Genomic DNA, 16,315 nt, shown 5'->3' on the forward strand with positions numbered 1-16,315 from the left:
AGATTTCTTTTAGGAGCGACGGAAATGTTCTAAAATTGGATGGTGGTGGCAGTTGCACAACTCTGTAAATACACTACATGTCATCAGCTTGTTCAGGTGAGTTTTACGGTCTTATGACTAAAGTTAAGTTTAAGGTGTATTCACTGTTTCACATTAAGTCATGAGTGTCTACCCAAGGTCGGAAAAATAGCAGAAACAAGAGCATGTAGGTTACAAGTCTGTTCAGAATTCCTTCCACTTTAATTGTGGGAGTAAGATCAGGCAGCCACTGAGGATAAAATGTAGTCCTGGGGAGGAACTGAGATGCTGTTTTGTTTTTTTGTAAAGTGGACATGATAAGAGTTATTCTTTTATTAAAGCAAATGGTCATAAGTTGCCAAAACTGTTCTCATTCTTCAATTGCCTCTTTTTTCCCAGTTTCTTGACCTTCGAAGACAGGATATCTGGCCTCCACATCTGCCCACATGATGCTGCCATTGGCTAGATCGCGGACAACACCAGGCAGTTCAGAGACCTGGGGTAAAAGAAAAGAGAAGTCCCAGAATCAACCAACTGGATCAGGCTGTCAAAAAAAGAGGATTCACCCTGAACTCAGGAAACGACATAGTCGAGTCCGTGTCTACACAGTGACAGGATCCCTCCAAAAACTGGTCCCTACGGTGTGTTTCTAAGTGACTCCCACCGAAGCCTCTTTACCTACCCCCCCTCCCAGGCTGGGGTCCTGCTCTTCCTCCAGGCCAGAAGCCCTGCCAGCTCCCTTGGGTACCCCAATTCCCCACAGAGCCTTTCCTAGTCATTCCAAGCCTCCAAGCCTCCAGTGACCTGAAGTCACTTCATTCGTATTAATTCAACTCTTAGAACCACGGTCAGTCAAGTAACAAGAGTGAAGGGAGTCAGGAAACTGAAAAGGCCCTAAGGAAGGGGCCAGCTGTTCATCAGCCAGAACCAACGGTGGCCACCACACAGCAGGGGTTCTCAAACCTGAGTGACCAACCATAGGAATCATCTGGGAGGCTTGTTTCTTTTTTAAAGTTTTTTTTTTTTTTTGGATGTGGACCATTTTTGATGTTTTTATTGAATTTGTTATAATGTCATTTCTGTTTTCTGTTTTTGGCATTTTGGCCGTGAGGCATGTGGGATCTTAGCTTTCTGACCAGGGACCAAACCCGCACCTCTGCATTGGAAGCACAGGGTCTTCACCACTGGGCTGCCAAGCAAGTCCCTGGGGGGCTTGTTAAAACAGTTCTGCCCACCCTTTCTCCCTCTCCAAACCCCAGCTCCATCCCAGTTTCTGACTTAGCAGGTCTGGGGTGGAGATTTCTTTTCTCTAACAAGTTCCCAGGTGATGCAGATGCTACTGGTCCAGGGACCACACTCTGAGAACCCCTGCCTGACAGGAATACAGGTTCAGAGTAGCCAGATCTGGTATTGTAAAAAGATGAGCCAGAAATCTGTGACCTCTAAGGTAGACTGAAAATTCCTTTGGGAAAAAAGCAGCCTTTCACTCCTGTTTTCCCTATTACAAACTCTTAGTAATAAGCAAAGCAAATGAAAGGTATTCAAAATACAAACTTGCTCAACATAAACTGGTCAGGCAGCTGTCAAAGTGGCCACTCTTTTCCTTCCCTCCTGTACTTTTCCCATCTCCATCGTTCCCTTCCGATCAAGTACAATTACTGAAATATTATTCACTGTTTTGAAATTGATTAGCATGGAGAACTTTATACATACTCGTGTGTATACTTACATGGAAATATGAAGATAAAACTGTCTAAGCCCCCCAAAGCCTGCCAATAAAACTATGGCAACAACCACTTGCGATCATATTTCTCTTGCTCAGATAAACAATCATAAATGCAAACTGTCAGAGAATGAGCCCAGAGTGATACAAACGGCCGTAAAATATTAGAGAAGTGTTAATGAATATTTTCATAATTAAGCCTAGGGGATTTGGGAAATCTGTGCTCTGTCTGATCCAAACTTACGATTAAAATGAAAAAGACAAAAACAAGAAGGGAAGCATAAACACAACAAAATCCATCTCAGCTCAGAAGCAACCAGCATTTTTAAGACTACAAATGCCAAAGCGAAGGCAGCCACCTCTGCTCTGATTTGCCGCATGGAGTCTCGATCCCGCAATGTGGCCGTGTGAGGGGTCTTGTTCACTGTATCGAAGTCAATGGTTATGCCGAAAGCCACACCAATCTCATCAGTCCTGGCGTAGCGTCTTCCGATGGATCCCGAGGAATCGTCTACTTTGTGAGAGATGCCGTGCCTGGTCAAGGCCTCCGCTATCCAAAATAAATTCAGTAAATTAAAAATGTCATATGAGCTCAGGAAACTTATAAGAGGAGCTAACACTATAGAGCAAGAAGTTGCAGCTGCAAGAGACAGAAACATTCCCAAAGTTTAAGCCCTTGCTGGAGCCCAAACCCTCAACTCATCCCTGCACCTCATTCGGCTATAGGGGCATGAGCAGCCAAGGTGAGGAGACTGGTGTGGCCCCAAGCAGCTCAGTGGATGCCTCCCATCTCCCAACTCTGAAATGTGTGGCCACACCAGATGGCCGCAAAGATCCCTTTCAGTGCTGTGAGTCCAGCAGCTGCAGATCTGCAGGGTTGTCACCCTCCATTTGGTGTCCCCTGATGAAGTGACCAGCAGGGTCAGCAGGAGAAGCAATATGCAATCTGACTCTTCGGGTCTATCCCAACTCATTCAAATGCTAGGAGAGAACATCCCGAGCAAGCATACTCTTTATTCAATACTTTTTTTTTAAGAGACATTTCCTAAAATTCAGTCTGCCTGACAGTATTCCCATGGAGATTAACCAACTGGATTTACTTACATAATTCTTTGACGAATGGCATGAACTCTTGGTTCTGGCTCAATGGAAGGACGGAACATTTGAATGGAGCTACTACAGCAGGGAAACTGAAGAACTAGATGATTTTAAAAAGACATCCAAATGCGTTAGTGTATAAAGATCTAAACATTAACGTCCAAATTTCACTATCAAAATACCGGAAAATAGGACGTTAAAAAGCAGTGTGATAAAACAGATAGCAAGATAACCAGAGTTAGAATCACAAAGATCTGGTTTTCAGTTCAGAATCTGGACCAACTCAGTGGACTCTACCTCTCTGGATCTTAGCTTCTCTGTCTAAAACGTAGGTCTCTGCTATCTGCTCTGCCTACTTTGCAGGTCAATCATGAAAATATTAAATGATGTAGAGTATTTTGAAAACTGACATCTAAGATGGTAATTATTTGGTACTACTTAAAAGCCTTACTTCCTTCTGTGGAGATCCCTAAGAACCTCCCCCCAAATCATCAAAAAAGTAGTGTCAACAGACAAAATTCCATTCTGTCCTTTAAGAGATTCAACAGAGTTGAAGGATGAATGAGTCTTAGTGACTAAATAAAACAGAACAGTTTAATTAGCTTACAAATGCATGTCCCAAATAAACAGTAGGAAGAAAACAAACAAAAAACCCAAAATGAGGTTCTGTATACCCAGAGAGAAATACAGCCCTCCTAAACTGCTCCTGAAACAGATTTCAGAGTTACTCAGAAATAAAAGAAAGCAAAAATAGTTGGCAGAAGGCGAACAATTCTACCATTTTGGGTTGGAAATGGGAGCTGAAGATGGTTCTTAAATAGGATCTGTACAAAAGGTTCACTTGAAGACAAGAATATGGGACTCAGAATGAATAGGTCCCATAAATATAATGAATGGCATGGGGTCCAGTTTGGCCCCCCAAAAGCCTAATTAATCTTAAAATGTCAAGCAATGGTGAATATTCCACTGTAAGTAAACCCTAGACTGCACCAATATGGCACATGAATTGTGGAACACTCCTAATTCCACTCCTCTCCTCCTCTTATGATAATTCCATTTAATGTGAGAGAGAAGTGGGGAACTGACTTTATAGAAAAATGTTTTTTTTTTTTTTTGTTATCTAACCAGCAATGCTTTTATACCAAATTTATAGGAAAATGGATCGAGGGACTACGTGCTAGTAATTTAGAAACATTTTTGGCTTCTTACAGCCTAATCAAATTCCTTTTCATGGTGAAATCTCTATGTAATTCATAAAACCCTATAACTTATTCTTGCCTAGCCTTTAAGAAATTTCTATTACAACTTTGGTTTTATCACGATAGAGTCAAAGGAATAGCTGAAAGCTTTTTTTAAAAAAAACTCTTAATTAGAAAAATAACCAGGAAAAGTTTGAAGCAAACTTGGTCTCTAAAAAAGGGCACATTCAGTAAAGTATGATGTCATTCCTCAGGAAGAACCATCCCTTATGTCTTATCTCTGGGGTCCAGGCTCAGGTTCCTGCTATCTGTTAATGAATGAAAAGCCACTCCTTAAACGTCAGGAAATGAAGATGTGACTTTAGGGCACAGAATAAAAGAGTAGCTTTATTAGCTGTACATTATCAATAGTTATGTCAAACTTTTAAAAATACTGGTGCCAAGAACTCATCAGTTCAGTTCAGTTCAATTGCTCAGTCATGTCCGACTTTTTGCAGCCCCATGGACTGCAGCACGCCAGGCTTCCCTGTCCATCACCAACAGCGGAAGCTTGCTCAAAAGTCATGCCCATCAAGTCAGTGATGCCATCCAACCAAGAACTAATCAGTTCATCTTTAAGGCTAAACGCCCTAGGATAAACTACAGAGCTGATGTGTACACACTCAGCTTTAGCTGGTCACACAGGTAAGAATGCTTCTTTCAGTTACTTTGACCTGTACAACCTTTCCTCTCTAGCATTCTTCTTCTGAGTGACCTTCCTGGAAACCTGTAGTTATACATCAAAGGAGTATAATTTCCACAACCCGAGGTTAGGTGAGGAAGGCGAAATAAGCCATAATGAAGAGCTGTGTGGAAGACATGGAGCAGCAATTCAAAAGCACTGGAGCCAAAAGAAAGCTTGGTGGATGAAGACTTCCTAAAAACATGCAGCGTTAGCTAGGTCTGAATGCTGGGAAAGCCTACACGTCACATACTTCTGCTAAATTTATAATATGTCAATCTCCCACAAGGGAATCATCTAGGTTTCTTATAAACACACATACACACACAAACCTGGATCCTGGGGTCTCAGACCTAATGAATCTGTATCTCTGGACTAAAACCTAGGAATTTACATCTTTACCCTCAAAATACCTCAGACAATTACATGCAGTTTGAGAAGGTTCCTTTTAATGCTTTACCAAAGTATAAACACAGTTTTTAAGTTTGTCCAAATTCTATAAATCATCGCCTTCTTCCCTTGATGCAATACAGACAGCTCTCCCAAAGTAATATGTTGTCTCAGAACTCAGAAGCAACTAAAACAATGGCATCTGGAATAACCTACACATTCGAAAGCACAAATGAGAGAAGGAAGTGCTTTGCTTCGTAAACAGTTAAGCAAAGGTGTTAATATTCCAGTAAATAATAACTGATTGTTTCAGAGTTGTCTTAACATCACTCAAGAGATGTCATTCTCTGACACTGTAAGATAACAAACAGTACACTTTGCATGGCAACTCACCGTTCTCTGTTCATCTCCCTCGCGAACCTGGAATGTATGTTCAAATACCGTATACATGATCCTGCCCAGGCCAAAAGAGGGTTCGATTACACTTGGGATAACTTCTTCCACTGCAAGAGAGACAGAAATTCAGTAAGACTCTCTTAAACCCCACATGAAGCACTTCGGGTCCTCTCGAAACAATTCTAACTGGCCCTAAAAATATCTCTATTCTAGATGGATTGTGATTGATCCTGTACAGCAGGACAAAAAAAAAAAAAAAATCAGAACATTCCTAAAAACCATTTCCTGGTAGAAAATATGATGCCTTTAAAGAGAAAACAGGAGAGAAAAACTTTTTTTTTCACCAAATTTAATTGTTTACATACCATAAAAAATAAAACAAGATACCAGTGTATTCCTTCACCAAGTTGGTAAGCTATGAGCAATGCCTTCTGCCTCACCTATGCAGAAAGCATTGAAACTCTAGAGCTTCTGTAAGACTTTGCTAGAATTAAAAATCCACTACCGCAGCTGGCAAATTTAATGAAAACAACTCCTACATACAAGTATCATGTGATTTGTGCTTTACACTTTATCTTACTATCTGGATGAGAACTCCTTAAGACAGTCAGGTTACTGCTATTGTATTTCCAAGATTCTGGGGTCAGGAGTCCGTTAGAGAAGAGCTTGCTCAGGTACCAGAAGTCAATCAAACACCAGGAAACCCACAGCTCTTCCCATGGGTGCAGTTATACTTGTGGTATACATAGGAATTGCCTTCATTATCACTTATTATTCAGAAAGGAACCATGGCTAAGCACCATCCACATCTAACTAAACTGACCCTCACCTTGAGAGCTTGTTTCAAGAGAAATGAGATAACTGGAACCCAAAGCTCGCACATGCGAGTAACATTTGAGAAATGACCAAGGCATTTTCTGCCGATAAGGTGGCATCTTGAAGGACAGCTCTAAGCCAGCTGCCAGGATGTGGCTAAAAGGCCTCAGAGCATGAAGAAGGGCTCCCCTGCTCTCTCCTATCACTGCTCTGACTGCTTTTACAGCTCCATGAGGCCTAGCAACAACGAGGCAAGCCAAAAACAAATGGAAAAGGAGGCCAGCTCACTCCACGGGCAGTAGTGTCTCAAATACCCACTACTCGCAGTTTCCAGGAGCATCAATTCAACCAAGAATCCTTCATACCTTCTCCAAAATATTCACTTACCAACTCACAGAATTTGTCCTACAAAACGATCATCATCTCCTTGGCTTTTAAAAAGCACGAACGACCACTAGCCTAAATGAGTTTTAATAAGTTAATCTGCCAGAAAAGACAGTGTGGATAAGTTCTTTCTTTTGCTTAAAAAAAAAAGAATTTTTCCTTAAAGTGAGGGAAAAAAGAAAAGATGCTTTTAATCAGAGATACTCTTCATATGTGCCTTGGTCACAGAACATATAACGATGGCATTATAAGTTATTTTTAAGTATGAGTACAATTATGTTTTTTTCTTTTTTAAAAAACAAGGTAATGTCTTGAACATATTCATCAAATTTAGGGCTGTAACATTAGGGATTCATTTTCTTCTTCAAATTTTCCATAAAATAGTTATGCTATGAAACTTAAAAAAAAAAATGCCATTAAGGAGTAATGATTTTTGTCTGCTTGTTCCTTAATTTATTTTTACAAATTTACCATGTAGTGTTTTCTGGAATCTCTTCACATTGACCATATCTTTTGTCAACTGAAATGTTTTCCCTTCAGTTTCAACAGTAAATTCCCTACAATGAAACAAAGCACATATTAGTGAAAACGTATATGCCCATGCCTTAATTTAAAGGAGTTTTACAGACTGCTAAACCTCTTTTCATTTTAAGTGTAATACAACTTGGTCAACAATCCAGATATAACAACTGAAGTCAAATTTAAATTTTTCATAAGGAGTACCAAATTAAGTATTATTCTAACAACAGCACCAAACAGTATTTTGGAAGGCACCCAAATATGTGGCTAGTCTTATAAAATTCCACAAGTGACTTAGTGACCAACTCCTTGATTCTGAGATCAAGATAAAACTAAAGAAAAAATTTTTTTAAACTCAGTTATAGAATAATTACATTGTCAGAAACAGGTCTGCTGGCAAAAAGACCACTGTTCTTATTACTATCCCAACAAATGTAAAAATGACCAACTTGTCATCTTACAGAAAGAATTTTTAAAATTCCCACACTTTTTCCAAACTAAAGTTTTATACTTATGCTGATGAAGATCAGCTTAAAAGAAGTTTAAAGATTCTGCTTGATATGTCAATATAAAATACTATCCCCCCCCAAATCACTGACTGCTTCATGTTTATATCCTGAGATATGCCCATTCCATTTCAGGTTATAAGAATTCACCTTTATAAAGCACTTCATGTAATACCTGTATTTTAGCTTATGAGGCATTCCATTACATTATGATCAGTTTAGATGTGTCTGGTCTCACGAGCAGCTTGGTGCTGGGAAGAGAGCCCTCAAGTGGTTGTCCTTGGAGCTGTATGGCTGCTACATGGTGCACTGCATTCTGCTAGTTTCTAGCACTGATAATCTCGTGCAGCATATGAATGATTTTCATTGATTTCTTCCAACTTTACTATTCTGGAGTTTGTGCATGCATGTATTAAAGACTCCACATAGACAGTATCATATATATTTTCTCTGTGAGCACAGTCTAAGTGTACCGGTATGCAACAATTATAAAAAAGCTGAAATTAGCAAGGAGACAGTTACTATTTGAGAATAATTTTTAAACAGCTGTCTTGTTTGTATATAAATCTGTTAGTAACCTATGTTAACTTTAATGGGATATGAGGTTATTCTAGCATAAACAGACATTAATTCTAGGAGACCAGAAATGTTTTAAAATTTTCCTATTGAAATAGATAATTTTATTTTCAACTTTGAAGTGTTCATCTTACAACAGCTGACAAATACATATACATATGCACCCACTATGGCCCCGAAAGTTCCCCTGGGTCCCTTCTCTTTTGATCCCCTCCGTTCTCACTCAACCATTGATGTGCTTTCTATTACTCTAAACTAGGTTTGTTTTTCCTAGAGTCTGGCATATAATCTTTTGTGTAAAGCTTCTTTCACTTAGCCTAATGTCTATGACAAGGTTTGGCAAACTTTCTGTATAGGGCTAATCATGAAATATTCAGTTATAAAATTTGCTGGGTTTGGAGACCATAAGCAGACTCCCATACTGCGTTTTTTAAAAAACAACCCTTTGAAAATGCCAAGTCATTCTTCGCATTGTGATACAAAAAATATGAAAGATGTTCCAAATGTACTTAAAAGTATATACTCCAGTTATTAGGTATTCTACAAACAACAAGTAGGTTGATAAATAGTGTTTATACCTTCAAACTCCTACCAATTCTTTTTTGTCTACCAACCACTGAGAGGGGTATAAAAATCTCTAACTGTAACTGAATTTGTCTAATTTTCTGTTCAGTTCTGTCAAGTTTGCTTTACATATCTTGAGGTGATTTTTAGTGGCACACATGGCTAGAAGTGATGTATGTTCTCGATGAATTGATGATCCCTTTATCATTATGAAATACAACCTGATAATTTTTCTTGTTCTTAAGTTTCCTTTGATGTTAATAAGGCACTCCACCTTCTTGATTAATGTTTTTATGGGGAATATTTTAAAAATTCTTTTCCCTTTAAACCTAAAATTTGAGTAGAGGCATACCTTGCCTTCTTGTGCTTCACAAGAAGCACAAGCGTTGCATTTTTTGGCAAATTGGAAGGCTTGTGGCCACCCAGCGTTTGCACGTCTATCAGCGCTGCTTCTGCAACAGCATTTGCTCACTTCATGTCTCTGAGTCACATTTTGGCAACTTTCACAATATTTCAAACTTCTTCATTATTATTATACTTGTTCTAGTGATCTATAATCAGTAAAAGACTTTGATGTTACTAAAGATTTCCACTTGCTAAAGGCTCAGATAGTGGTTAGCATTTTTCTGCAATGAAATATTTCTAAACTAAGGTACATACACTGTTGTTAAAAATATAATGCTATTGCACACTTAACAGAGTACATTATAGTGTAAACATAACTTTTACATGCACTGTGAAACCAAAAAAACTTGTGTCACTCACTTTATTGGGACAAATTTATTACAGTGGTCTGGAACCAAACCCACAATATCTCCAAAGTATGCCCGTATTAAAATTACAGTTGGTTTCCTGTAAACAATATTTAACTGGGTCTCGAATTTTTTAACCAGTCTGACATGGCTATTAATTTGAGTGTTTTGATCATTATATTTAAAATAACTATCAATACTGTTGAGTTGAAATCTACCACTTCCTGAGTTGTTTTCTATTTGTCTCATCTGTTCTTTGTTCATTTTTCTTCTCCTATCTTTTTCTAGAGCATTTATTATTCCATTTTAGCGCCCTTATTGGTTTATTAGTTACATCCCTTTGGTTTCTCCGTGTATTATCCAGACAATTATCTAAAGTTGACTACATGTCCCTTTTTATTAAACTTAGCATATGTAACATGTGTACCTTACAAAAGTATACATACTCTTACATATTCCCAATACTTGGCTCCCATCCTTTGGGCTGATGACACAAATGCTATTTCTACACATTACAAATTCCACAATACACTTAATATTCTCTAAACAACCTGTTATCTTTTAAAGAAATTTAGAGATGTCATTTTAAATCAATGAAAGAAAATGTCACTCATATCACCCACATAGCCATCATTTCTAGAGCTCTTAGTTTCTTTGGGTAGGTCTAAGTTTCCACACTTCTGCCTGAAGAACTCCTTTAACATTTCCTGTAGTGTAACTCTGGCTGACAATGTATCCTCCAAGTTTTCTGTCTGAAAATATTCTCTCTTCTTTTTCCTCAAGTATTTTTTTTGAAAAGACATTTTCGGCGGGTATAGGCTTTTGTCTGTAAGTACCTGAGAAGATTTCATTAGACTGTATTGTGGCTACGTACACACAATTACATTTGTGATATCACCTCTATCTAGATGTTCCATTTGGTTTCTTAAAATATGTACTTTTCCATTTTCCACCTCATATGTTCATGTTTTCTCTTATGACCTTGAGCACATGAACACGGTTTTAACATCCTTCTGTATTATTTCCATGATGCTTGTCACTTCTGGGTATTTCTTTGATTGATTTTTCTCCTTATTTTGGGTCTTTTCATGCTTTTTCATATGGCTAGAGATTTTTTCATTGTTTGCCAGACATAGTAAATTCTACATTGTTTAATGAATTTTGTTGAATTCCTTTAGAGATTCTTCTCTATGGTTTTTCTCTTATACTTACAACAATTATGCTCAGGACTCCAAACTCAGAAAAAGGGTATTGACTTGAGAGATAGATGGAGTTTCTAATTACCGTGGGTAAGTTTCCTCCTTTAAGAAGGTTATTGGGAGGAAGAAAGGTCTTTGTAGTCCATTTCAAGTCTACTTCCAGGCCTCAATGCCAAAATCTCAACAAACAGTCCCTCAAAAGTAGCCAAGAGATGGTACTCACTTGCAAAAATTTATAAAGAAACTAATGTCCCCCTAATTTTCAAAACATGGCTGACTGGAGCCCATGTTAAAGTACACATCTTAAAACTTACCCTTTTTCATTCAGCAGTTTCTCCATTTCTGTAATGTAACACTCATCACAAATGGCAAGGTATTCCATCACCAGCTTTGCATCCTTCTTATACGCCTTACCAATTGCTCCCTTATTGGGTTCAAACTGAACAACACTGACTGTTTTGTATGAAGGGGTCAAGGAATACAAAGCTACAGAACTGCCCCAGTACTTCCAGAAATGATTCTGAGGACAAGCCTTCATTGACTTAAAACAACTACCAGTTCCCAAGATCCTCTTTATGCTGATTTCAAGTACAAGACAAAACAACTACTCATAAAATCATTCAGATAAACCCCACTCAAAATAAGTGAACATCATCAAAAGACTTTTCCAAAGTTACAATGAGATAAAGGGACATTATCTAATCAGCAATAAACCCAATACATAGCATAATGAACTCTGATAACAATTCATTTGTTTCTTTATGTCAGCACAATAGGATCTACTTCCTGTCACCACTCTAGCCCTTAGATAAACTTACAATCTCATTGTCTGGTAAAGGAAGGAAATTTCTCCTTTGCTGATCAACAGATCAAATGAGATATATTATTTCATCATAAAAGGGCATTCATCTTTTAACAGAGAAAACATTCACCAAGCACCCTTTATCTAAAGAGCATGTACACAGACACAGGTGTTGGAAACAGCTGAGAAAAACTGGTCAACATCCTGAGAGATACAGAGCATTTTTCTCTCAAGGACCAAACACTGAGTGGGCACATGTTAGACTACAGGTAAAGAGAACAAGAAAGGAACAGTGAGATGCATAAAATGACTAGTTTAAATAAAGTGCCAAAACATCTCAGTTTATCCACAGATCAAGGTACAGTCTTGAACTTATCCATTTTCAAGATGTTTACTCCTGATTTGCAGAAGTGACCAGAAAGGATATGGGCTCTTTCAAAGGTTTCTCAGCTACAAGTGGGACTTTGGTTGCCCTCGCATGACAAGACAGGTCATAACAGGAACGGTCAGCACATCCAACAATCTCGATCCAGCCCTAAGAAGACATAATAAACATCCGTAACTCACACAAGGTTCATTCACAAATGCATGCAGATTATACGTACTCATGAATAATTCAATTACAGAATTTCCACTCAACTTTTACAAATGTTTGAAATGGGTACAGTTTTATACATCAAGCAGTAGCAATCTTATAAAATATAATCTACACATGTACACAAAATAGTCTTTTTATTTTCTGGACAGAATTATTTTGCCATACTGTGAATGTGGGGTAAACTAGTATTTGCTGGGATTTACCTATGGAAATAAAATGTGAACCTAAACAAAACTTGTAGATCTCTTTCAAATTTTTGACCAGAAGTCAAAATGAATCTGGTAGAAACCACTAGCACAACACTCTGTTCCATAAAACACTTTAGCATTGATGGATTTTGGCATCCACAAGGGGTCACCAATAAACTGGACATGAACTTGGGCAAACCGGGAGATGGTGAGGGACAAGGAGGCCTGGCATGCTGCAGTCCACAACTGGGAAACCAAACAAGAGCAACAACAGCAAGGGGTCTTAGAACCAATGCCCATGGATTCCCAAGGACGACTGTAATGGTTCCCTCCTGCCCATACAATTGTATTGTTAGCACTTTGGCTCAAATCAAAGAATTTCCACCTACAAAGTCATTACTCTCTGTGCACTTTTAAGAACTGCCAAAGAGAAGGGCATGGCTAGTTCAGAAGAGCTCTACACTAGCAAGTAAATCACAGTCCTGGCCAGAAGTCGACCTCCCGAATTCCACAGGACACACACAACAGCACACTCCCAGATACTTCCTGTTGCCGCTCACGTGGAGGACCCAGGGGTCAACCAAGCTCCCTTTTGTGAGTCAGCGCAGAACATATGCATCCACAAATCTAAATGTAGTGCTCACCTCAAAAAAAAGTTTGTGGAGAAGGACAACAACTTTCATAATCTTTTAAAAACATGGAAGACAGTCAAGAGGAGGAAGGGTTTTACCAGTCTTTACCACGGAAAACAACAGTCAAGGGTGAGTGACCCAATAGCCCCTTGAAAATCTCTTGTGGGTTCAGAGACCAACACAGGTGATGAAAAATAAGGTCAATAATAGCTGCAGGCAGGAAGGCAGGGATTCACCAAAGGCATTGGTAAGCTGGGAGGAGGAGACACTACCACAGACATCATGGCACTACAGCAGAAGAGCAGGAGAAAGAACATGCTGTTAGGGTGCTGTGTGATGGCCACTCTGAACGCAAGTGACAAAGATACGACAGTAACACCTGTGGGGGGAAATCCACTGGGACTTAAGTTATATCACAGCATGCCCTGCACCTACAGTCTCGCTTGTAACTCTTCACTGGAAGATATTTATGAGAAATTATAAGGAAAATAATACAGCATGTATACATTTATCTGAATCATTCAAAAAGAAAGAAAAAGAAAAACAGCGAGACTACACTGGAGGAGGAAATGAACAGAGTGCTAATGCATCACATCAGCCTTGATGGCTACACAGAATGGACATATGCCAAAACCAGGACTCAGAGATCAAGGGAAAACCTAAGAACTAAGAGGAATGTCAAAACGCTGGCCTAACAATGATGGTGGTACCAAAGTCACACTCGATTTTTGTATACTGGAAAGACGTTATTAAACTGGAACACAAATATATGAAATGTCATCTATTTCCTCTTCTTTTTAATCTGTTAATTTAAGTGGGTAAACTCTGTGTAAGTACTCACCACATGGAAAGGTCAAAGAAGAAACCATACAAATGTAAACTTAGCTCAGAGAGGACAGATGGACAAAGAGGACAAAGGAACTTTATTCATGTTGTTACTTCATTGTTTTATTGGCCTTTTCCCTCTAAAAAGGTTTTGAAAAACTGTAAGTAGATTCTGAAGGGTATATTTAAGTGTTAACACCCAGCAATACAGCCAGTCCTCTGTATCTGTGGCTTCTACATCTGCAGATTCAACTGTGAATCGAAAGTATTTTAAAAAAAATGTTCAGAAAGTTACAAAAACTTAAACTTTGCTGCAAACCTGGCAACTATTTGCAAAGCATTTACAGTATGTTTGGTATCGTAAGTAACCTAGCTAATTTAAAGTGTATGGGAGGATGTGCATAGGGTCTGCATAGATACTAAGCCTTTTTACGTAAGAGACTGGAGCATCCCAGGATTTTGGTGTCGGTGGGGGTCCTGGAACAACACCCCAGCAGCCACTGAGGGATGACTGCATTCTCTTTGTACGAAGTGTCTACTGCCCTCAAAACTTGGCATCAGATGACTATACTAACACACATCTCAGCTGGCCACAAATGTGGGCGTCTGTACTCAATCCAGTTTCCTACCCAACAAAAGAAAACTCAGTAAAGAACAGGTACTGTTTAGATCACAGAATAAAACTTAATAACAGCACTACTATCACAGCAGTGGCAGGTTCCATTTCTTGTTATTGCCCAAGTCACTTTTCAAAAGCATAATCTAAAGTGTTTTCAAAGACTCTTAAGAACCTGTTATTTGAGTAAGAACCAAAGAGGCAAAAGGCTTATTAGTTCAGCAGATGTCTAGTTAGTCCTTCTCATAAATACTTATTTTTGCCTTTGATCCAGAGTTTGGGAAAATTCAACCATAACACCTAATAAGCTTTCCAAGCACATATTACCACATGGGGTGTTTCAAACAAAGAGGCAAAAATAAAACTAATATATGCACAGAAACCCCAGCACATAAAAACAACAAAACAGGAATTAACGGGGGAAAAAAAAGCTAAAAACATGTAACTTGATCATCTGAGTCACTAAAGATGCCAACTAGTATATCTATGTTCTTAAACATATACTTACTCATTATCATTTACTAAAGATATTGATGAAGATATTTATGTACTAAATGGTGAAACTACAAAAATATGCCTGAGAATGGTAGACAACAATTTTGAAATCATGGTGACCCCTTAGGAGGGAGAAGAAAAGGTTAGAGCATTAACTGTATCAGTAGCTTTTTTATTTAAAAAAATACAATATGAAGCACACAAAAAGAAAATATTCAAGTCTCTAAAAGCATTTCCCCCTCTTCTTAAAAGTTTATTACTTCAGAGCTTTTGGTTAGGTGTTGGAGAAGACTCTTGAGAGTCCCTTGGACTGCAAGGAGATCTAACCAGTCCATCCTAAAGGAGATCAGTCCTGGGTGTTCATTGGAAGGACTGATGCTAAAGCTGAAACTCCAATCCTTTGGCCACCTCATGTGAAGAGCTGACTCATTTGAAAAGACCCTGAATCTGGTAAAGATTGAGGGCGGGAGGAGAAGGGGACGACAGAGGATGAGATGGTTGGATGGCATCACTGACTTGATGGACATGAGTCTGAGTGAACTCTGGGAGTTGGTGATGGTCAGGGAGGCCTGGCGTGCTGCAATTCATGGGGTCGCAAAGAGTCAGACACAACCGAGCGACTGAACTGAGTCCAGTCTTCTTATGATCTTACACAAAATGTGAGGCCTAATCTCAAAGCTAGGCCCACATTTTCTTTTTAATTTTTTCTTTAATTTTTTTAAATTTCGATATAATTGACATACACAATGATATTAGTTTCAGGTGTATAATGTAACAATTTGATATTTGTATATATTGCTAAATGATCACCACAATAAGTCTAGGTTACATCCATCACCACACACAGTTATAATCACGTGTCTGTGTGTGTGATGGGATCTTTTACAATCTACTGTCTAAGCAATTTTCAAATACACAATACAGTACTATTAACTATAGTCACCATGCTGTATATTCCATCCTCAGGACTTCTCAGACCCACATTTTCTGACTTCCCATCCTTGAGGGTTTGGCCACAGCTCACAGTGACACTCAGAAAGGATGAGCAGGAGTGCAGCAGGGTTTATGAAATCAGTGTAGCATCATGGTTAAGGGCAGGGGCCTGGAGTCAGACAGCCCTGGTTCATATCCCCACTCCACCACTCCCTTGCTGAGACTTGGGCAAATCAACTAACTTCTCAGCACTTCAGTCTCCTGAGAAATAGAACCAATGAATGGAATTATTGTGAGGATTACACAGGCTGATACACTTAGAATGGTATATAGCCCTTAACAATTACAAATACCGAATGATCAAA

General features: G+C 38.8%; 1 protein-coding gene across 1 annotated transcript in view; it reads right to left on the minus strand.

Annotated features, from left to right (window-relative positions):
• Positions 1 to 217: 217 nt before the first annotated feature.
• GARS1 (glycyl-tRNA synthetase 1) overlaps positions 218 to 16,315 on the minus strand; it is a 51,259-nt gene continuing 35,161 nt past the window's right edge. The window contains exons 11-17 of the mRNA XM_069588068.1: positions 12,091 to 12,198; positions 11,176 to 11,321; positions 7,217 to 7,302; positions 5,543 to 5,652; positions 2,846 to 2,939; positions 2,101 to 2,291; positions 218 to 514 (exon numbers count right to left, since the gene is read on the minus strand). Of these exons, the coding sequence (XP_069444169.1) occupies positions 389 to 514; positions 2,101 to 2,291; positions 2,846 to 2,939; positions 5,543 to 5,652; positions 7,217 to 7,302; positions 11,176 to 11,321; positions 12,091 to 12,198 (861 nt within the window). The 3' untranslated portion in view covers positions 218 to 388. The remainder of the gene's footprint in view (positions 515 to 2,100; positions 2,292 to 2,845; positions 2,940 to 5,542; positions 5,653 to 7,216; positions 7,303 to 11,175; positions 11,322 to 12,090; positions 12,199 to 16,315) is intronic.

This window comes from Ovis canadensis, chromosome 4, assembly GCF_042477335.2.
Source record: "Ovis canadensis isolate MfBH-ARS-UI-01 breed Bighorn chromosome 4, ARS-UI_OviCan_v2, whole genome shotgun sequence".
In the NCBI taxonomy this organism is placed as follows: Eukaryota; Metazoa; Chordata; class Mammalia; order Artiodactyla; family Bovidae; genus Ovis; species Ovis canadensis.